Source organism: Procambarus clarkii, chromosome 62 (genome assembly GCF_040958095.1).
Source record: "Procambarus clarkii isolate CNS0578487 chromosome 62, FALCON_Pclarkii_2.0, whole genome shotgun sequence".
NCBI classification, from domain to species: Eukaryota; Metazoa; Arthropoda; class Malacostraca; order Decapoda; family Cambaridae; genus Procambarus; species Procambarus clarkii.
Window position 1 is genome coordinate 18769348 of NC_091211.1, and position 24492 is coordinate 18793839.

Consider the following 24492-nt stretch of genomic DNA (forward strand, 5'->3'; position numbering starts at 1 on the left):
GTTTGAGAGGTTCTTGTTATCAAAAGTGTTATTTTTCTTTCAGTTGTGACGGCTACTTTATTGTGTACTTTAAAAGTAAGGTTTACCAACATGATTACTCTCAAGTCTTTAATAATGCCTTTTCTTTCAATAGTGTGATTTGATTGCGGTTATTATATGGTTTCCGCTTTTATATTTTAATTTTACCATACTTGAGGTTATCTTGAGATGATTTCGGGGCTTAGCGTCCCAGCGGTCCGGTCCTCGACCACGCCTCCACCCCCAGGAAGCAGCCCGTAGCAGCTGTCTAACTCCCAGGTACCTATTTACTGCTAGGTAACAGGGGCATCAGGGTGAAAGAAACATTTTGCCAATATGTCTCCGCCTCCACCGGGGATCGAACCCGGAACCTCAGGACTACGAATCCGAAGCGCTGTCCACCCAGCTGTCAGGCGCCCGCATACCGCAGCAGTTGGAACTTGTCGGCCAGGGAGATGACGGGGCCGGCCAGGGAGATGACGGGGCCGGCCAGGGAGATGGCGGGGCCGGCCAGGGAGATCACGGGGCCGGGCAGGGAGATGACGGGGCCGGCCATGGAGATGACGGGGCCGGCCAGGGAGATGGCGGGGCCGGCCAGGGAGATGACGGGGCCGGCCAGGGAGATGGCGGGGCCGGCCAGGGAGATGACGGGGCCGGCCAGGGAGATGACGGGGCCGGCCAGGGAGATGACGGGGCCGGCCAGGGAGATGACGGGGCCGGCCAGGGAGATGACGGGGCCGGCCAGGGAGATGACGGGGCCGGCCAGGGAGATGACGGGCCGCCCACAGAGGAAGGCGACGACAGGTCGGGCAGTAAGGGCGGTGAAGATGGCACCAATTTGCGGCTAAGGCGGAGAAACGACGTTGTCCATCACAGGTTAACGAGGAGGTGAGACGGCACCACCGTGTCTTCTTCTGCCACCCTTCATCTCCCACTACACCCTCCCCGCCCTCTACACCCTCCCCGCCCTCTACACCCTCCCCGCCCTCTACACCCTCCCCGCCCACTACACCCCTCCCCGCCCTCTACACACACACACACCAGAAAACTGTGTATCAGCTGTTATAGTGGCGGCCCAACAGGCTTCAGCACAGCGGTCCGCATTCTAGGCAGAGACGTGAAGGGGGAAGGGGGGGCAGGGCTGAAGACATGCCTGCTCACAGATGTTCTCTTTAATGTGTATTATAAGCATGGGTTAAATGTATTCGTTGCGTACTGTTTATATATATATATATATATATATATATATATATATATATATATATATATATATATATATATATATATATATATAATATTTATTTTTTGTTTTTTGTTTTGATTGGCTGGGATATTTCTTCGCGGGCCCTAAGCCTCTGGCTGGCCCACTGTGCGGGCCCTAAGCCTCTGGCTGGCCCACTAAGTGTTGCTTGTTTCTGTTTTACTTGGGCGGAGTATGAGTATTTATGACTCGTATGGTCGCTTCAGTAAGATTTTGCCATATGTGTTTAACAACTTCTGCTCTGTTGAATCTAAGTTGAAATCTTAATGGGTTTGTAACTGTGTTAGATAATGTTCCAGCGGTCTGTTGGGCATTTCTCCAGTGTTGACATATGTGGCCAGGGGGAGGGGGGGGTTCGCCGTGGGGGGGGGGGGTTGTCGCCGGGGGAGGGGGGGTTGTGTTGGGTTGTGGGTGAGGGTTGTGGGGGCACGCTGGCGGGCACAAGCGGGTCTCCTGGAGATCGCTCACAAAACGCTAGGAAAGAAGAGAATAATAATACATTATCCCCCCCCCCCCAACACCCTCTCCATAAAGACATTCCAAACGCTACTTTTCGCTGAGTTTCGGAGTCCAGGAATCACCTCTTCCGCCTTATCGACACAATTTCAATCACCTTTACGGACCTTAAAACTCCCCTCCGACCCTGCCACTCCAAGCCCTTTCCTCCTCTCCCTCCAGCCAGCCAACCTGAGGATCCCAAACTCGGTTAAGAATCCAAATTCGGTCGAATGACGTCCTTGGCTTGCATAAAAGGGGTCAATGTACCGTCTCAGAGACTCGCTGCTGAGTGGGCACCTTCCACCTTTGAGAAAATTATGCCTCAATAGAGAAGCCTCTCCCTTACCCCTCCATTTACCCCTATATTCCCTAGCCTCCTTCCCCCCCCCCCCCCGTCCTCCTCCTCCTTACCTACCTCCCCTCACTGGCGATTGCATCGAAGACGGAGCCAAGGAGCTTCAGTAATGGCTAAATCTCCGAATAGTTTATGCGGGATTTCGACTCTGTCTGCGTCGACCCCACAGTGAGTGTGTGAAGGCGAACTGTTCTATTTCTGCCTTTGGGTGTTGAGCTTCCACTCTTGGGTCCCGCCTCTCAATCGACTGGTGTACTTGTCCGCAAACCCTTGAGTTCTGTCATATCGACTTGGGAGTCCTCGCATGAGGTTTGCCTTCATTCCCGTCATCTTGAACACTTTTACTTGTTTGAGATGAAGTGAAACAGCTTCCCCAGAAGAGCCTGCAGGTCTCTGTTATTATTGTGATCTGTTTATGCCCAGCGCTCTAAACTATCAACCAAGACGTTATTCCTCCTGGGAAATCTTTTACATAAATACTGGCTCGAAGTGACCCCTCGCCCCACACGGGTGCTGGCCACCCCTCGCCCCACACGGGTGCTGGCCACCCCTCGCCCCACACGGGTGCTGGCCACTCCTCGCCCCACACGGGTGCTGGCCACTCCTCGCCCCACACGGGTGCTGGCCACCCCTCGCCCCACACGGGTGCTGGCCACTCCTCGCCCCACACGGGTGCTGGCCACTCCTCGCCCCACACGGGTGCTGGCCACTCCTCGCCCCACACGGGTGCTGGCCACCCCTCGCCCCACACGGGTGTTGGCCACTCCTCGCCCCACACGGGTGCTGGCCACTCCTCGCCCCACACGGGTGCTGGCCACAGTCACCATTGTTTAGGTAGTCCCGACACTGGTTCCTCCTGCAACTTGTTGACCAGTCTCTGGTGAGGAGACTGTGGCAGGCCTTCACGTAGCTGAAGAGTTGGGTTGCAAGCACTCTGTTCGGACAGCAAGAAATCACAATGGCGCGATATATCAATGAAAATCATTCTGATTTCCAACCCTGGTTGGGCTGAGGTTTGGGGCCTCCAGAACCTGCCAGTGAATTCTGTAGACTTCCGGGTTGGTCGACTTCTGTACCGTCGTGGGGCAAGTCTTGGAGTCACCGGAACGCGGGTTCAACTCACTTCATTGACTCAAAATGATTTTCACTATTTGGATGTTCCAATCCTCTTTTTTCTCAAGATCGTTTCCATCAACTAACATTTCAGACCTGAGACATGCATTCAAGGCAGTGAACCGGGCCTGTGGTTCACTGTCTGCTTCTCTTTGTGTATATTGGCAGTATGTTGGCTCTCTTCCAACTATCTGGTAACTTCCTCATTTATTGTAAACTACCCATATTATTTATTGTAAACTACCCATTTATTGTAAACTACCCATATTAGTGGCCAGCGCATGGCTTCTGCCTCTCCTCTTAGTGCTCACTGTGATGCCATCTGTAGTCCCATAGTATCCAGTTCCATCAGGCTCTTCAATGCTCCTTCTCTAGGCCATTAAATGTTTTACAACAATAAATTTAAGACAGCTGCCATTGCTCCATTGTGAAGACGTCTTGGAACCAAGAAACACGCCCCACACACTTCTTTACACTCTGTAATACATGAAAATAAGAAATAGTTTCCTCCTGATGTGACTGTCGGATTCAGTCACACTATATATGTCATTATCAGGTTGACTCCCCGCTCTTGAGAGTCATGATCCTGGCGTTCCTGATCCCTTCATTCTCGAGTGGTGTGTGTGTCCTGTATGTGGCGCACAAGCTCGCCTGCACGAGAGAGCTTTGCTGCCTTGTATCGCTGGCTAGCTCTGTGCTTCTGTAGTTCTCATGTGGACTCGAGAATCAAACTTTCCTGGTTCTCGGTATTTGCGGATACCAAGAATACATGTAAGATACAAGTCATCAATGTCCTGTGAAACTTTCCTGCACTTACGTGGTGTTCCTGGCCGATATCCCAGTGTTACGTGGTGGCCCTGGCCGATATCCCAGTGTTACGTGGTGTCCATGACCGATATCCCAGTGTTACGTGGTGTCCCTGGCCGATATCCCAGTGTTACGTGGTGTCCATGACCGATATCCCAGTGTTACGTGGTGTCCCTGACCGATATCCCAGTGTTACGTGGTGTCCCTGGCCGATATCCTATTACTCCATCAAAATTTCCAGCTATCTTTCCAATTTCCTTCCCCCCGTCCGCAGCACCTTGTAATAGGTAGTGGAAGGTCAGAGCACGATAACAGCTCATTCTTAAGATATCTTCAGACCCCAACGTTTATTATATAGAACTCACGCGTGAAAATTAGGAAAATATCTGGCCGAAACATCGCTTATGGAAATTTTTATGCGTGTCTTGTTGGCTCCGAAATTTCTCGCCGCTGCTTCTTATACAACCCGTTCTCGCACTTTATTACAGTCAATATTGACTTATTAAATACGTGCATATGTGACATACTAAACATACTAGTTTACCTTGAAAAGCTTCATAGAAAACACCGACCTTACCTAACCTTCTTAGTATGTTAAGATAAGCATCTTATTGCTTCGTAATTACAATTATTACTTAAGCTATACCTATAATAGGTTAAATAATAATTGTTATTACGAAGCAATAAGATGCTTATCTTAACATACTAAGAAGGTTAGGTAAGGTCGGTGTTTTCTATGAAGCTTTTCAAGGTAAACTAGTATGTTTAGTATGTCACATATGCACGTATTTAATAAGTCAATGTTGACTATACGAAAGTGCGAGAACGGGTTGTCTTATAGCTTAGCTCTCCATGTTTGTGGAGTGTGTTTCAGAGTGTGACTTTGTCTTTAAGAGTGTCTTGCCAGAGTGAGTGTACACATGCACGCAAGTGTACATACATCTGGTCTCTCGCAATTTATGCTTGCGTGTATATACACACGCACAAGATGTAACAACGGCTATAAAAACTGTTACAATTACCGCACGCACACACACACACACACACACACACACACACACACACACACACACACACACACACACACACACACACACACACACACACACACACACATTCCATTAGGTGAATTTAACTTTATCAATATCAATGAAAATATATATAATTCCTGTAGTCACTAATCACGGTCTATAAATCATAACGGTCCCCCCCCCCCATTGATCAATAAGAACCTGGGCACAAAGGGCAGTGCCCCTCACTCCCGGGGGTATGGTGGGGGGGGGGGGGGGAGGGTTCCTATGGCATCGTCCCCTCACTCTTGGTGGGTTAAGAACCCACTGAGGGCGGACCGATGTTCCCCGAACACACCCAGGACACAGAGGGAACCCATCGGATACAGGGGGCCCTCAGGGCCAGAGAGGGGCCCTCAGAGCCCAGAAAGGGGTCCTCAGGGCCGAGAAAGGGGTCCTCAGAGCCCATAAAGAGGTCCTGAGGGCCCAGAAAGGGGTTTTCAGGGCCCAGAAAGAGGTCCTCAGGGCCCAGAAAGGGTTCCTCAGGGCCCAGAAAGAGGTCCTCAGGGCCCAGAAAGGGGTCCTCAGGGCCCAGAAAGAGGTCCTCAGGGCCCAGAAAGGGGTCCTCAGGGCCCAGAAAGGGGTTCTGAGGGCCCAGAAAGGGGTCCCCTTCCCCCGGGCCCACGTGACTGCCTGGCGGCGTCTCCTTGAGCCCCGCGCGGCACGAACCCGGTATCGTGTGTAACATAATATACAAGCTCCTTAAGAAGAAAAAAGTGATAGTGCGCTTACTGATTGCTGCGTATTTCTCCTCCATCACAACCCGAGGTTTTTACTGGGGGTGAGGCAGGGACCGGCCCCTGGCCAGGGTGGGGGAGGGCTGGCACTGCAGGGGAGGGGGCCTGGCACTGCGGGGGAGGGGGCCTGGCACTGCGGGGGAGGGGGCCTGGCACTGCGGGGGAGGGGCCCTGGCACTGCGGGGGAGGGGGCCTGGCACTGCGAGGGAGGGGGCCTGGCACCGCAGGAGGGGGCCTGGCACTGCGGGGGGGGCTGGCACTGCGGGGGGGGGGCTGGCACCGCAGGAGGGGGGGGCTGGCACCGCAGGAGGGGGGGCTGGCACCGCAGGAGGGGGGGGGCTGGCACCGCAGGAGTTGGGGGCTGGCACCGCAGGAGTTGGGGGTTGGCACCGCACGAGGGGGGGCTGGCACCGCACGAGGGGGGGCTGGCACCGCACGAGGGGGGGCTGGCACCGCAGGAGGGGGGCTGGCACTGCAGGAGGGGGTTTGGCATCAGTTTGTTTATGACTCAAATTCATTTTATGTCCTCTCGTCACCGCCTCGATTATCCGCTAACGATTTCTTTGTAACCTCGCCCAGCCCTCGGCGGCCTCGCCCAGCCCTCGGCGGCCTCGCCCAGCTCTCGGCGGCCTCGCCCAGCCCTCGGCGGCCTCGCCCAGCCCTCGGCGGCCTCGCTCAGCCCTCGGGGCTATACCTGGTTGATGGGGTTCTGGGAATTCTTCTACTCCCCAAGCCCGGCCCGAGGCCAGGCTTGACTTGTGAGAGTTTGGTCCACCAGGCTGTTGCTTGGAGCGGCCCGCAGGCCCACATACCCACCACAGCCCGGTTGGTCCGGTGCTCCTTGGAGGAAACAGTCTAGTTTTCTCTTGAAGATGTCCACGGTTGTTCCGGCAATATTTCTTATACTCGCTGGGAGGACGTTGAACAACCGCGGACCTCTGATGTTTATACAATGTTCTCTGATTGTGCCTATGGCACCTCTGCTCTTCACTGGTTCTATTCTGCATCATGACCCAGCACCTCTATGATCTTACCTTCTCGTACCCACGTTATCTATTACGTAACTTAGCCTCTCCTTCACCAAGCTTCACGTTATCCCTCCCAGAGAGAGACAGAGAGACAAAAACACAGTGCCAGAGAGAGACGGACAAGAGAGACTGACAGACAGACAGACAGACGTAGATATTTAGACGTAAACTCGGGGACAGCCAGGTACCCCCATCTAGTATTATATATATATACACAGTAGATCAAAGACTGACTATGCATTGATTGATGATGATTAAGCCACCCAAGAGGTGGCACGGGCATGAATAGCCCGTAAATAGAACACTTGGTAACCAAAAAAAGGTCACCGAGTGCTGCCGGGAATTGGGGTAAGGGTCAAACGACTTCTAATTCTTATGAACAGTCAGTTGTGTCCTAATGGTTAAAGTACTGGACACGTTGAGGAGCATGGAGCCCTGGCTGTCTGGGTTCGAATCCTTCAGGGGTGTGGAGTTTTCTGTTATGTATATATGTATATTATATATAATAATTACATACATTACATATATATATATATATATATATATATATATATATATATATATATATATATATATATATATATATATATATATATATACATATATGCGATCCACATTTTTGTGTGGGATTCGAACTTTGGTCGAAAACAGTCGTTTTTGCAACTTGACTAGAATGAAAGTTAGTCATTCAGCAGTCGTATCGGCCACCTTGCCAATCAGTCTGTAGCCCAATCAGCCACAATCACTAAATACTAATCATCCCAGACAGGTACTTAACTTGCTAATGCATGTACCTAGTCCGCAACACAGCCGCCAGAGCCGTCATCACCACCCCAAGATAACAGCTACGGTACCCATGAGGTCATTCACCCCCGGCACTATCCTAGATGCCACCCATGGCACCACCCTCTGGCACCATCCATGGCACCACCCTCTGGCACCACCCTCCTCTGGCACCATCCATGGCACCATCCATGGCACCACCCTCTGGCACCATCCATGGCACCACCCTCCTCTGGCACCATGCATGGCACCACCCTCTGGCACCATCCATGGCACCACCCTCCTCTGGCACCATGCATGGCACCACCCTCCTCTGGCACCATCCATGGCACCACCCATGGCACCACCTCTGGCACCATCCATGGCACCAACCATGGCACCACCCTCCTCTCGCACCATCCATGGTACCACCCTCCTCTGGCACCACCGCCCCCGACCCAGCGGAGGTGACCATCCGTCAAACAATTTAGACGCTACTTGTAAGAACGTCTACAAATCACGCTGTAAATTGTCACAAATCGAACAATTGGTTACCTATTTCTCAGGCGGAATGTCAGCAATGGATACGAGGCGAGCGTTAGTTATGTTGAGGGGAGGGGGGAGGGGAAGGGGAGGGGGGCGAGGGGAGAGGGGAGGGGAGAGGGAAGGCAGAGGGCAGGAGACGGGGGTTCAGTCCATAACGAGGAGTGAGCCGTTTGGAGAATATCCATGTGCCTGATTAGTGGGGTGATGCCGCGGCATGTTGGGTCACGGGTACCTTAGGGGTGGGGTCAGTGGGGGGGGGGACCTGGACCTGATTGGGGGAGGGGACAGACCTGGACCTGATGGGGGGGGGGTGGGGGAGGATAGATGAGAAGAGAGAAGCATGATAGAGGATAAGCAGTGTGTTAAGTAGAGTGTGGGGTGGTAGGAGGGGGGGGGGGGGGGGTGGTTGGAAGGGGGGGTGGAGGGGGGAGGGGAGGGGGGGTTGTCTCTACCCCCCAGCAGATACACAGTGGGTGGGCTGAGGGGTGAAGAGGGGCGGTCAACACCGGAGCGTGTCATCGTGAGGTGAGGGCCTCACTCTATGGCACACCTCGCCCCCCCCTACATATATTACCCCTTCCTCACCCCCCATACCTCCTCCCCCTCACTCCTCCTCCCCCTCACCGAACCACTCAGTTGTACTTAACAGTTCGCAAAAATATAAAAGTAATGAAGGTAATGTAGGCCTTTACGGGCTATTCATGCCCATGCCACCTCTTTGGTGGCTTAATCTCCATCAGTAGGCCTACTGCGCCTACATCACAGGGTGGGTGATGGGTCAACCTGTCCTCTCACTTAATACTTCAGCTTTTTTTTTACGGAATCGACCAATCCGCTAAAATTATGACGTACAAGTACAAATTAAAATACCGTAATATGGCAACCTGTCCTCAGACCAAGTCCATTCCATCCAGCGGTCGACCCCACAGACGCATTCTTAAATTTTCACATACTGTGTATTAAAAATTGGTTAGTTCTCATATATAAATTAATATTATTATACATAAAAATTCTATGTATAGTTAGGCACTGGTTAGGTTAGGAGTTTAGGTTCTGTTGGCGATTATTTGTCTTTGTAGTACGTGGGTGAAGCATTTACAGCGATGTGGTTCGAACAAAAGTCGTCAGTGAAGCACTTGTTCCGGAAGTGTTCGGACGTCAGCAGTTGTGAGTCGTGTGTAAACCGTTTTTCATTCATAAACAGCTGGGGTTTGGCGGGTGGATGGAATGACTTTTGAGTGATTTCACTTTTGTTTGCAGCCCGTCCAGTCAGCCCGTCCTCCAAAGACCCAAAAGTGATTCTATCCACCAGCCAAACCCCAGCTGTTTATGAATGAAAACGGTTTACACACTCACAACTGCTGACGTTCGAACACTTCCGGAACAAGTGCTTCACTGACGACATTTGTTCGAACCACATCGCTATAAATGCTTCACCCACGTACTACAAATACAAATAATCGCCAACCGAACCTAAACACCTAACTTAACCTATGCCTAAATATGCACAATATGTTAATATATTATAATATTAATTTATATTTGAGAAAATTCTTGTTTTGAATGAACAGCATGTTAAAATTTATGACTGCGTCTGTGGGGTCGACCGCTGGATGTAATGGACTTGAGTCGAGGACGGGTTGGTCCAGGACAACAGTCACAGAAAACGGTAATTAGCACAAGCTGGAAGAGCTTCTAGCTGAGTACGACCACTTGTTCTGGTACTCGTACAGCCAGTATGTCTGGCGGGAAGAGTGCGGGATGTGGAGAATAATCCACGCACTTCTTCCTGGTTCCAGCTGACTTCCTCTTGAATTCCAGAAACCATTACAAAATGTGTCTTCTGTGTCTTGCATGAAACACTGTCACAGAACAGTAGTTTCCGTCTATGACAGAGCGCACTCGGATTCCTGTCAGTCTTGCACATCAAATGTCTTACCATCGACCACGTTTGTATAGGAGAGAGTCGGCAGGAAACTTCTGCCTCAGGATAAGATCAAGTCTCTTCAGAACTTGGGTCGATCCTCCTTACAAGCATTTAAACAGACAAACGTTCAAAATCTGTCCAGCACCGAGACTGAGATACCCTGACTCCATGACGTCAACAAATTGTGACATCCCAGGTGACATCCCATGCGTCCCGTTGACGAATGAAGTCATGGTGTCCTTCCATTGCCCACACCAGGTCACATGACATTTAAGACGGCGAAAAAGAGACGTAGCATCACAGCTCTACCAGACGCCATTTTGTTTGACCCAAATAACACATTGAAGTATTGATATAAACTGATATAATCGTCATTAAATATGTTTATTTATTCCAATATAAATATAATATTTACCAGGAGCCCTTAATGCTGGTTGTGGGTGAGTATGGTGGACTGTGGGTGAGTATGGTGGACTGTGGGTGAGTATGGTGGACTGTGGGTGAGTATGGTGGACTGTGGGTGAGCATGGTGGACTGTGGGTGAGTATGGTGGACTGTGGGTGAGTATGGTGGACTGTGGGTGAGTATGGTGGACTGTGGGTGAGTATGGTGGACTGTGGGTGAGCATGGTGGACTGTGGGTGAGTATGGTGGACTGTGGGTGAGCATGGTGGACTGTGGGTGAGTATGGTGGACTGTGGGTGAGCATGGTGGACTGTGGGTGAGTATGGTGGACTGTGGGTGAGCATGGTGGACTGTGGGTGAGTATGGTGGACTGTGGGTGAGCATGGTGGACTGTGGGTGAGTATGGTGGACTGTGGGTGAGTATGGTGGACTGTGGGTGAGCATGGTGGACTGTGGGTGAGCATGGTGGACTGTGGGTGAGCATGGTGGCCTGTGGGTGAGCATGGTGGCCTGTGGGTGAGTATGGTGGACTGTGGGTGAGTATGGTGGCCTGTGGGTGAGCATGGTGGCCTGTGGGTGAGCATGGTGGACTGTGGGTGAGTATGGTGGACTGTGGGTGAGTATGGTGGACTGTGGGTGAGCATGGTGGACTGTGGGTGAGCATGGTGGACTGTGGGTGAGCATGGTGGACTGTGGGTGAGTATGATGGACTGTGGGTGAGCATGGTGGACTGTGGGTGAGTATGGTGGACTGTGGGTGAGCATGGTGGACTGTGGGTGAGTATGGTGGACTGTGGGTGAGTATGGTGGACTGTGGGTGAGCATGGTGGACTGTGGGTGAGTATGGTGGACTGTGGGTGAGTATGGTGGACTGTGGGTGTCTTAACAGTCTAATAGGGGTGGACCACTCACAAACATCCCCCCCCCCCCACCTACACACACAGGACAGGGCAAAGACAATCTTATTTAGCACGGGTGGAACACGAATTAGAAGACACAGGTGGTGACTGAGTACCTAAATGAGCCACAGAGACATTAGAAACAACTTTTTCAGTGTCAGAGTAGTTAACAGATGGAATGCACTAGGCAGTGATGTGGTGGAGGCTGACTCCATACACAGTTTCAAATATAGATATGATAAGAGCCCAGTAGGCTCAGGAACCTGTACACCAGTTGATTAACGGTTGAGAAGCCGGACCAAAAAGCTAAAGCTCAACCCCCGCCAGCACAACTAAGTGAGTACAACCAGGCGAGTACCCAACAGTTTAGTGAGGTGGGAGGTTGTGTGGTGGGAGGGGGGGGGGCGGGGCTCCCTTGCACACCCCAGCAAGGACCCAGAGAGCGTGATCTTGGCTACATCTCCCACAAGTTTCACCCGGTGGCTCCTCCCACAGTGCCTCTCACCTCTCCCTACGGTACACCCCCTCCCTCCCTCTCTCCTTCTTTCCTTCCCTCCCTCTCTTCCTCCCTCTCTCCCTCCCTCTCTCCCTCCCTGCCTGCCATCACCCCCAACAATGACGAGGGTGGAGGGGTAGGTGGGGCGGTTGAGGGAGAGAGAAGGGAGGGTTATGGGCGCACCTGGCCTGGGTATTGACTAGCTGGGTGGGAGCTACGTGGGTCTGCATCACCCACCTAGATTATCCCACCTAACCCACCACTCCGGCCATATACACTCTCACAACCCACACATATTCCTCCACTCTGGCGGGATATTCCTCCACTATGGCGGGATATTCCTCCACTCTGGCGGGATATTCCTCCACTCTGGCGGGATATTCCTCCACTCTGGCGGGATATTCCTCCACTCTGGCGGGATATTCCTCCACTCTGGCGGGATATTCCTCCACTGGCGGGATATTCCTCCACTCTGGCGGGATATTCCTCCACTATGGCGGGATATTCCTCCACTCTGGCGGGATATTCCTCCACTCTGGCGGGATATTCCTCCACTCTGGCGGGATATTCCTCCACTCTGGCGGGATATTCCTCCACTCTGGCGGGATATTCCTCCACTCTGGCGGGATATTCCTCCACTCTGGCGGGATATTCCTCCACTGGCGGGATATTCCTCCACTCTGGCGGGATATTCCTCCACTATGGCGGGATATTCCTCCACTATGGCGGGATATTCCTCCACTATGGCGGGATATTCCTCCACTGGCGGGATATTCCTCCACTCTGGCGGGATATTCCTCCACTCTGGCGGGATATTCCTCCACTATGGCGGGATATTCCTCCACTATGGCGGGATAATCCTCCACTATGGCGGGATATTCCTCCACTATGGCGGGATATTCCTCCACTCTGGCGGGATATTCCTCCACTATGGCGGGATATTCCTCCACTCTGGCGGGATATTCCTCCACTATGGCGGGATATTCCTCCACTATGGCGGGATATTCCTCCACTCTGGCGGGATATTCCTCCACTATGGCGGGATATTCCTCCACTATGGCGGGATATTCCTCCACTATGGCGGGATATCCCTCCACTATGGCGGGATATCCCTCCACTATGGCGGGATATCCCTCCACTATGGCGGGATATTCCTCCACTATGGCGGGATATTCCTCCACTCTGGCGGGATATTCCTCCACTCTGGCGGGATATTCCTCCACTATGGCGGGATATTCCTCCACTATGGCGGGATATTCCTCCACTATGGCAGGATATCCCTCCACTATGGCGGGATATCCCTCCACTATGGCGGGATATTCCTCCACTATGGCGGGATATTCCTCCACTATGGCGGGATAACCCTCCAAAATGTAACATTCAAAATGACACACAGTGAAATAATTCCTATTGCTGATGATCACTAATAATTTTAATACCAATCAAATTATTCCTTTTGAGCAACGATACAATTAACGTTGCAACGTTTCCGAATTTGAATTTGATTTTCCCGCCACAGCCGTGACGTAGTAGCCCTACTGGCCACTGCCATCGGCGCCGTCAACCAATGGCGGCCGTTTGTTATCTTATCACACGCAAATAACTGCGTTTCCACTGGAGATAATTAAATAGTTAAGATATAAAATTACATTGTGTTAAAATGAAATTAAATTGTGTGTACACACACAACCCCACACTGTATACACACAACCCCACACTGTACACACACAACCCCACACTGTACACTCACAACACCACACTGTACACACACAACCCCACACTATACACACACAACCCCACACTGTACACTCACAACCCCCACACTGTACACACACAACACCACACTGTACACACACAACACCACACTGTACACTCACAACCCCACACTGTACACACACAACACCACACTGTACACACACAACCCCACACTGTACACTCACAACACCACACTGTACACTCACAACCCCCACACTGTACACACACAACCCCACACTGTACACACACAACCCCACACTGTACACTCACAACCCCACACTGTACACTCACAACCCCACACTGTACACTCACAACCCCACACTGTACACTCACAACCCCCACACTGTACACACACAACCCCACACTGTACACACACAACCCCACACTGTACACACACAACACCACACTGTACACTCACAACACCACACTGTACACTCACAACCCCACACTGTACACACACAACCCCACACTGTACACACACAACACCACACTGTACACTCACAACCCCACACTGTACACACACAACACCACACTGTACACACACAACACCACACTGTACACACACAACACCACACTGTACACACACAACACCACACTGTACACTCACAACCCCACACTGTACACACACAACACCACACTGTACACACACAACACCACACTGTACACACACAACACCACACTGTACACACACAACACCACACTGTACACACACAACACCACACTGTACACTCACAACCCCACACTGTACACACACAACACCACACTGTACACACACAACACCACACTGTACACACACAACACCACACTGTACACACACAACACCACACTGTACACTCACAACCCCACACTGTACACACACAACACCACACTGTACACACACAACACCACACTGTACACACACAACACCACACTGTACACACACAACACCACACTGTACACTCACAACCCCACACTGTACACACACAACCCCACACTGTACACACACAACACCACACTGTACACTCACAACCCCACACTGTACACACACACCACCACACTGTACACACACAACCCCACACTGTACACACACAACACCACACTGTACACACACAACACCACACTGTATACTCACAACACCACACTGTACACACACAACCCCACACTGTACACACACAACACCACACTGTACACTCACAACCCCACACTGTACACACACAACACCACACTGTACACTCACAACCCCCACACTGTACACTCACAACCCCACACTGTACACTCACAACCCCACACTGTACACTCACAACCCCACACTGTACACTCACAACCCCACACTGTACACTCACAACCCCACACTGTACACACACAACCCCACACTGTACACTCACAACCCCCACACTGTACGCTCACAACCCCCACACTGTACACTCACAACCCCACACTGTACACACACAACACCACACTGTACACTCACAACCCCACACTGTACACTCACAACACCACACTGTACACTCACAACCCCACACTGTACACTCACAACACCACACTGTACACTCACAACCCCACACTGTACACTCACAACCCCACACTGTACACTCACAACCCCACACGGTGTTGAGTAAGCCTTCGTTACTCACCGTGGGTCTGTAATGGCGAGGAAGACGAGAGTAGTTTGAAAGTCGTCCAGTATGTCTCAGTTGGGGAAGTGAACCTTGTCACATAGGTGACATGACATGAGGGGTCACTCACTGTCAGCTGCTTGCGGTGAGGTGCTCATTGTGAGGTGCTCATTGTGAGGTGCTCATTGTGAGGTGCTCATTGTGAGGTCCTCATTGTGAGGTGCTCATTATGAGGTGCTCATAACGTTGAGTCTCTGTGTTGCCGGTATTGCTGTGCCTCGATTCATGTTGATCACGGATTGCAACTATTCGTCAAGGTATATACGGAGCGGTGCTTCCTGTGGGGCTCTGGTGGGTGGTGGAGGCCTCGGGTGGGTGGCGGAGGCCTCTGGTGGGTGGCAGGGGCGGCGGAGGCCTGAGGTGGGTGGCAGGGGCGGCCACCTCAGACAAACACTAGTGTACAGAAGGCGCCGGGGAGGATTACCCTCAGGTCTCTCCTCCGGCGTGTATCATTTAAATGACCCGTTAAATGGCCCCCAGCGCATTCACTCGTAATGACAGTTAAGCTTGCAAGCAGCATCCATCAGGGCGACGAACAACACCAGATCATCCTCTCTAAGCCCCCCCCCCCTCCCGGAAGTCTCGAACTAGCCCGCCTGCCACATCTAATCATCCCGACTCTAACCAACTCTTTAACACGTGGAACATTCATTGTATGTACGTGGGTTAAGACGCTGGCTTCACTCTAAGACTCATCATGTGGTGTACTATAGGGGTGACATGATCCTTGTATCACAGATACTGCGCCTCAGCTTCTGCTGGGGTTATGTGGAGCGGTACAGGAATGTAACCTAAATGAGTGTCCGACACAACATTACCTGGTTGATACCTGGTTGATGGGGTCCTGGGAGTTGTTCTACTCCCCAAGCCCGGCCCGAGGCCAGGCTTGACTTGTGAGAGTTTGGTCCACCAGGCTGGTGCTTGGAGCGGCCCGCAGGCCCACATACCCACCACAGCCCGGTTGGTCCGGCACTCCTTGGAGGAATAAATCTAGTTTCCTCTTGAAGATGTCCACGGTTGTTCCGGTAATATTTCTTATGCTCGCTGGGAGGACGTTGAACAACCGCGGACCTCTGATGTTTATACAGTGTTCTCTGATTGTGCCTATGGCACCTCTGCTGTTCACTGGTTCTATTCTACATTTTCTTCCATATCGTTCACTCCAGTACGTTGTTATTTTACTGTGTAGATTTTTTGCATTGCAACGTTATCAAGCACAATAAGGTTACCACTCGGATTTAACGGAACATGTGACCTTACTCAGGCCAAGACCCCCAGTCATAAAACTCATACACCGCCTGAGTAAGACTGAAATGAGTGACACTCATCGGGCGAACCAGAGGCTTAGGACCCGCGTAGACCCTGTGTCTTCCCCCCGTCACCCTGTGACGTCCATGACACCTCTGTGTCTCTATCCTTAAGAACCGCCTCTTGTCATATCTGTACCTGGAGCATACCTTTAAGAGGGTTCTGGGAGTTCTACTACTCCCCGAGCCCGGCCTGAGGCCAGGCCCGACTTGTGATAACTTGGTCCAACAGGCTGTTGCTTGGAGCGGCCCGCAGGCTCACGTATCCACTACAGCCTGGTTGGTCCGGCAATCCTTGCAAGAACTTATCTAAGTGCCTCTTGAATACATCCACCTTTGTTCCATCAAAATTTCTAATGCTTGCTGGGAGGGTGTTGAACAGCTGTGGACCTCAGATGTTCAGTGTTTTCTGACTGTGCCTATGGCACCTCTACTCATCACTGGTTCTATTCTGCATTTCCTTCCGTACCCTTCACTCCAGTATGTTGTTATTCTACTGTGCAAATTTGGGACCTGGCCTTCAAGTATCTCCCATGTATATATTACTTATACCTTTCTCGTCTCCTTTCCAAAGAGTACATTTTGAGAGCCTTGAGACGGTCCCAATAATTTTGATATTTTATCGTGTCTATGCGAGCCGTATATGTGTTATGTATTCCCTCTAATTTAGAAATATTTTAATATTTTAGAAGAACATCGCAGCACAGGCCAGCCGGTTCAAACTCAAGGAAGGTCCTAACCCTACACTAAAACCACTCCAACTCATACTCATTCTCTCTCTCTCCCTCTCTCTCTCTCTCTCTCTCTCTCTCTCTCTCTCTCTCTCTTGCTTCCCACTCGATCGCTTCTCCTCCGTCTCCTACGAGACCTTCCTGAACAGACCTAATACATTGTACTCTAAAGAACTGATGTTTCAGTAGGAGAGGCCGTGACGAATCATAGGTGGGGGTAGCGGTATTGGTCCCTGGTGACCTCGGTTGACCTTTGACCTGGTGACCCCTACCTGCGACAGCTGCGGGGTCATTTGAGGACTAAGTGAACGGTCACGGTCACTTCTGGTCGTGTCTGGGGGTCACCTGCATCGTTCATCCCACTTGTGTCGCCTGGGGTCACAACTCCTCGATAATGGGGTCACATACACCGCTTGGGGGTCACAACTCCTCGATAATGGGGTCACACACACCGCCTGGGGTCACAACTCCTCGATAATGGGGTCACATACACCGCCTGGGGTCACAACTCCCCGATAATGGGGTCACATACACCACCTGGGGTCACAACTCCTCGAGAATGGGGTCACATACACCACCTGGGGTCACAACTCCTCGAGAATGGGGTCACATACACCGCCTGGGGTCACAACTCCTCGAGAATGGGGTCACATACACCGCCTGGGGTCACAACTCCTCGAGAATGGGGTCACATACACCGCCTGGGGTCACAACTCCTCGAGAATGGGGTCACATACACCGCCTGGGGTCACAACTCCTCGAGAATGGGGTCACATACACTGCTAATTATTAAAATTATTATTGTTATTATCATATATCTGGTAACACTTATAGTCTGCAAGTACTAAAATGAAGAGTGAAGCCTTGTGAAGCAGGTACGTGAGGCAGGTACGTGAGGGAGATGTGTGAGGCAGGTTACGTGAGGCAGGTACGTGAGGCTGGTACGTGAGGCAGGTACATGAGGCAGGTACGTGAGGGAGATATGTGATGGTAGAGAGATTTAGTACCATCAGCGGCGCCTCGAAGCTTAACCCACTTGGCTCTGGTACAAATCTTGTTGTAAACATTTGTTGTAAAAGCTATCTTTTCAATTTTGGTTTTATGCTTCACAAAGTGCGGATTCCACGCAGGTGCTGCATATTCCAGCATTGGTCTAACAGCTGTTGTGTATTTCATTCACTTGGACCATAGAATCCTCGAACCCGGGACCATAACAAGCAGAAGCCCTTTTGATGCACAACGGCTTCCGTTTTTGTGGCCCATAGTTCCAGGGTCTGATAGTGAATGATATGTTATTACACATATTGTAATATGTGTTGTAGAGTGCCTTGCAGGAGTACGGATTAGGTCTCTAAACGATGTTCTTATATTTGCCAGCGTCCCATGTGCTGCTGATGTTATCCTGTTTATGTGTGCCTCCGGTGTTGGAATTATATGCACTCTCAACTCACTCTCTATAATTCCTATAGTTGCCCCTTCCCTGAGGGGGTAAAGCTATCCTAAGCTTCCTAGCATTACGTAAGTAATGAAGCACTATGATATATTTACTCACTATAATGTTAGCTGAATGTAGAACATGAAAAAAAATATTTTTACTCTGAAATAATATCATTCTACAGCGAAATTGAGTCCATCTATTTACCCAGCCACAACATTGTCGCTTGGATCGTCGACTTCCTATGGCGTCACCTGCCATTTCCTTTCTTCTAATTTCGTTATAAAATGATATTTCAGAGTAAAAATATGTCTGTTTATATTATACATTCAGCACCAACATTATAATGAGTAAATATGTCATAGTTCTTCATCACTTACGTAATGCTGGGAAGCTTTGGGTAGCTTTGGGTAATTAGACGGACCGCTTGTCAATAACACTTGTCTGTAATTTAATGCCTCCTTTCTATCCCCTTTTTTGAATACTGGGACTACGTGTGGATTTTTGTCCAGACTTCTGGGAGATTTCTTGTCTCAAGCATTTTATTACAAATTTTAGATAACAGGTGACAAAGTACTTCTGCAGCCTCCTTCAGCAGCTTTGGTGAAATTAGGTTTGGCTCCATTGATTTTGTCATATATACTTCCTTCGGATATTTTTACCTCTCCTGCAGTGATTACAAGGTCATCCATTGTTTCTTCCAGCCTTTTATCTCACAATCTTGGTCTGCATGCTGGTTCTATTGTAAAGACCTCCTGAAATATTTTAAGTTCCTCACATACCTCATTACCATTTTCTGTGAGAATTCTCCCTTGTCTCCTTAGTCTGAGTAAATGGTTTAGCACTGATATTTTGTCTCCTTATATTGCCAATCTCCCTAGTTTGTCCTTAGCTTTTGCAGCAATGTAATTTTCAAATTGCTTCTCGAATTCATCCGAGTTAGGACAGAGGCCATTTAGGGTTCTCTTTAGTGCCTCTCCATTGTCCGCTGTTCCTAGTTCTCTGTGATTTAAGGTTTTTGGGCCTTTCCTTGGCTTTCCTGGAGTGTCTATTGAACCAGGGGTTTATTTCTCTCGTCCACCTTCTTGAGAGGTATGAACTGCTCCGTTGCAGCGGCACAGCTGCCAGCACTGAATTCCACCATCTAATGTGGTGTCTTCCCTTCCATTACTCTTTCCCGGAGCATTTCACGCAGAAGATCCTTCATCTTATTGTTGTTAACACGTCTGTAATCTCTCATCTCCTTCAACAGATTTGTGTGTGTGTGTAAGCAACTCCTCCAGCTTCAGACGCAAGCGACAGTGAGACAGACGAAAGCCATCAGACAGGCAGCACGACAGGATAATGAGGGCAGGAGGAGGAGGAGAAGAAGGAGGACGAGGACGAGGACGAGAGCGAGGAGCAGGAGGACGACGAGGACGAGGAGCAGGGGGTGACGGCGGCGTGATATCTGATGTGAGAAAAGGACCCCCCATCATTGCGTTTTAAAACAATTATGTATGATCTTTTCCAGGCAGACTGGCACATGACGCAAAGCATCATGCAATGCCAGGATGTATGAGATCAATAACAGTCGTGTGAGCGTAGAAACAGAGCGGGAGCTCGAAGCGTGGGCCAGAAGCTCTCTCACTGCTGACCAGAACATGTTGAAACATCATCTGGCGAACACAAACTGACAACCTCAAACACACAGTAAAGACCATAAACGGAGTTTATAAACCTAAATAAAGATACTGGAGTATTGGGGCATTTAACAACATTTGTGACAGCACTAGGAGTACACAGGTTGAAGGATACGTTGAGAAAAGTAAATTTTCACAACTCTAGAGAAAGAGAACAGATGGGGTATGATCGCAACATACAAGATACTGAGGAGAATACACAAGGTGGACAAGGACAGCTTTTTTTTTTTAAATTGAGAGAAAGTAGGTTAGAAGGGCATACGTGGAAGCTGGACACGCAAATGAATCGAAGAAATGAAAATAAATACTCATACCCCGGAAGGGTGGTCAATAAGTGGAATACCCTCAAAGAGGAAGTTGTAGAAGCCACCTCCATCCCCACCTTTAGGACCAAGTTCGAAAAAAAACTAACCTTCGGAGAAGTTGTAACGCCAGAGGCTGAGCAAGACAAGTACCCGGGTAACACAGAGGTAGACCTCACTCCCCAGAGGACAGTGTCAGCAAAGCTGTGGTGACAAGGAGCCGGTGGCGGAGACTCCTGCAGGAGCCTCTTTGTCCACCTGGTCACGTCACGGCCAGGAAGGGGAAGGGAGAAGGCGAAAAGCCATTACCACTATATAGCACTGGGAAGGGGTCAGGATAAGGATTTGGGATGAGACGGGGTGAAGGAATGGTGCCCGACCACTTGGACGATCGGAGATTCAACGCCCACCTGCATGAAGCGAGATCGTCGTCCTACCGTCCAGCCCAAGTGGTTGGGCATTGACCAGGAGAGTATATTTGAGGCATCACAGGGAAAAATAACAGCATTGCAACCCGGTAATGGCTTAATAGTCCAAGTATCTGACTCAGTTGAAGGAACATACGGCATCGGAGTAGATGAAGCATCTATTGAGGTTTGGGAAACAAAGGTCAAAGTAGTATAAAAGTTGCTTCAATAGACATGAAGGAAAACTATGTGTGCAGTAGACGAGCATGGAAGAGCTGCCGAAGAATGCTGGTAACCTTTTAAGCATTAAGAAAGGGAAGAAACAGAAGTATCATTATAGACATTTCACTGCGGCCCAAAACAGCACCTACGACACTGGTCCACAAACCAAAATGTCTGCAGGGAGCACAGAACACACTACTAAGTTCAACTGGATACCTTCACACATTCCAGACGGTGCCTACACAACTAGACAAATGAGCAACTTAAGAGAGTATGTAAACATTACTTTCTATCCAAGAAAGTCAACCCACAAGGGTAATGTTACTGGTGCCAGTAACAACACCGACGACAAGGGGACCAGGCCGGGGTATGAGCTTCGAGGAGAGACTACGGGAATTAAACCTCACTTCGCTGGAAGACAGAGGAGTTAGGGGGGGCATGATCACCACATTCAAGATTCTGAAGGGAATTGATAGGGTAGATAAAGTCAGGCTATTTAACACACGGGGCACACGCACAAGGGGACACAGGTGGAAACTGAGTGCCCAAATGAGCCACAGAGATATTAGAAAGAGTTTTTTTAGTGTCAGAGTGGTTGACAAATGGAATGCATTAGGGGGTGATGTGGTGGAGGCTGACTCCATACACAGTTTCAAATGTAGATATGATAGAGCCCAGTAGGCTCAGGAATCTGTACACCAGTTGATTGACGGTTGAGAGGCGGGACCAAAGAGCCAGAGTTCAACCCCCACAAACACAACTAGGTGAGTACAACCAGGTGAGCACACACACACACACACACACACACACACACACACACACACACACACACACACACACACACACACACTATCGCACTTCTGAGCTCTCGAGTGCCATTTTATTTCATTAGAGATAACCCAAACAGTGCTTTAAACTCCTCCCCCAAGTCTGTCGACCCTCACCAAACAATCAGACAACCTTCCCTCATAACAGAACACCAAACAATCAGACAACCTTCCCTCATAACAGAACACCAAACAATCAGACAACCTTCCCTCATAACAGAACACCAAACACCTAAAAATCCTATACTAATGACCTCTCAGGTCAGTCAAATATAACACCTATACGTGATATTAAGACACAGTCTGGCGCAGAATGTTCTCCTTAACTCCCTCGTGGAAACTGTAGCACAAGAATTTTACCTTTATGCACACACCCTGTACAGGATCTGAGGGTGTGTCCAATAAATAAGATCACTGTATATGCGACTGAGACTGTTACAGTAGACTGTTGTTACATACGATACCTGTCCATTACACAGAGGAGCAACGTTACCACTGCCGGGGCTGTGACCACGCCTCGTGACGAGACAGACTGTTCCAGTAGACTATTGTGTCTATGAGAGATGGGCCCAAGTCCAGAGTAACTGACCAAGTGTTGAGCACATACTGGTGGTCTCCCAGCATTACAACAAATATCTTCCTTAATACTCATCAACAACAATGAATGTCAACGACTCCTGTAATCTGGTTCAGATTGGGTTTGGAAAATGCTGATGGAAATGACCTTGAGGGGGGGGGGGGGTGAGCACTCAGGATCTGGCCACTCAGGGGCGCGTCCCCATCAGAGTAGCACGGAGAGATAACCAGTCTAAATCTTCCTGTGTCACCAATACGTCGATAACATAATTCTCGTCAATGTTCTTCACGCAATACTAATAATCTCGAGTATTGACAGGCAAGGCGGGGGTGGTCTCTGGGATGCTGCTGCTCCTTCCCCAACAGTCACTCCCAGCCTCCCCCAGTCACTCCCAGCCTCCCCCAGTCACTCCCAGTCTCCCCCAGTCACTCCCAGCCTCCCCCAGTCACCACCAGCCTTCCCCAGTCACCACCACCCTCCCCCAGCCTCCCCCAGTCACCACCAGCCTTCCCCCAGTCACTCCCAGCCTCCCACAGTCACTCCCAGCCTCCCCCAGCCTCCCCCTGTCACCCCAAGCCTCCCCCAGTCACTCCCAGCCTCCCCCTGTCACCCCAAGCCTCCCCCAGTCACTCCCAGCCTCCCCCAGTCAGCACAACCCTCCCCCAGTCACTCGCAGCCTTCCCCAGTCTCCACCACCCTCCCCCAAGACCAGTCATCACCAGCCTCCGCCAGTCACCACACTCACCACGAGGCAAAATGAAGCAGGGTGTTCAGAGCCTCAAGCACAGCACCAGGCTCCAAGCATGGTGAAAAGGTATACGTCTGAGGTCATTGTCACGCGATGAAGCGCTTCCAAGTGTCGCTAAGACTCGCTCACACACACAAGACGCGGAACCTTGCTGGCAAGGGCTCAGGCTGGACCAATGTTTGGTGGGCTGTGTGAACACAGCTGGACACGTGTTTGGTGGCCAGGTGTGTGTGTGTGGAGGGCTGGTGGCCAGGTGTGTGTGTGTGTGGAGGGCTGGTGGCCAGGTGTGTGGAGGGCTGGTGGCCAGGTGTGTGTGTGTGGAGGGCTGGTGGCCAGGTGTGTGTGTGTGGAGGGCTGGTGGCCAGGTGTGTGTGTGTGGAGGGCTGGTGGCCAGGTGTGTGTGTGTGGAGGGCTGGTGGCCAGGTGTGTGTGTGTGGAGGGCTGGTGGCCAGGTGTGTGTGTGTGGAGGGCTGGTGGCCAGGTGTGTGTGTGTGGAGGACTGGTGGCCAGGTGTGTGTGGAGGGCTGGTGGCCAGGTGTGTGTGGAGGGCTGGTGGCCAGGTGTGTGTGGAGGGCTGGTGGCCAGGTGTGTGGAGGACTGGTGGCCAGGTGTGTGTGTGGAGGGCTGGTGCCCAGGTGTGTGTGGAGGGCTGGTGGCCAGGTGTGTGTGTGTGGAGGGCTGGTGGCCAGGTGTGTGTGTGTGGAGGACTGGTGGCCAGGTGTGTGTGTGGAGGGCTGGTGGCCAGGTGTGTGTGGAGGGCTGGTGGCCAGGTGTGTGTGGAGGGCTGGTGGCCAGGTGTGTGGAGGACTGGTGGCCAGGTGTGTGTGTGGAGGGCTGGTGCCCAGGTGTGTGTGGAGGGCTGGTGGCCAGGTGTGTGTGTGTGGAGGACTGGTGCCCAGGTGTGTGTGGAGGGCTGGTGGCCAG

At 50.9% G+C, this 24492-nt stretch overlaps 1 protein-coding gene across 1 annotated transcript in view; it reads right to left on the reverse strand.

The window, feature by feature from the left end:
- Positions 1 to 427: 427 nt before the first annotated feature.
- Positions 428 to 24492, reverse strand: part of LOC138354334 (cuticle protein 16.5-like) — a 33402-nt gene continuing 9337 nt past the window's right edge. Inside the window, exon 2 of the mRNA XM_069308490.1 lies at positions 428 to 862. Within this exon, the coding sequence (XP_069164591.1) occupies positions 428 to 862 (435 nt within the window). The remainder of the gene's footprint in view (positions 863 to 24492) is intronic.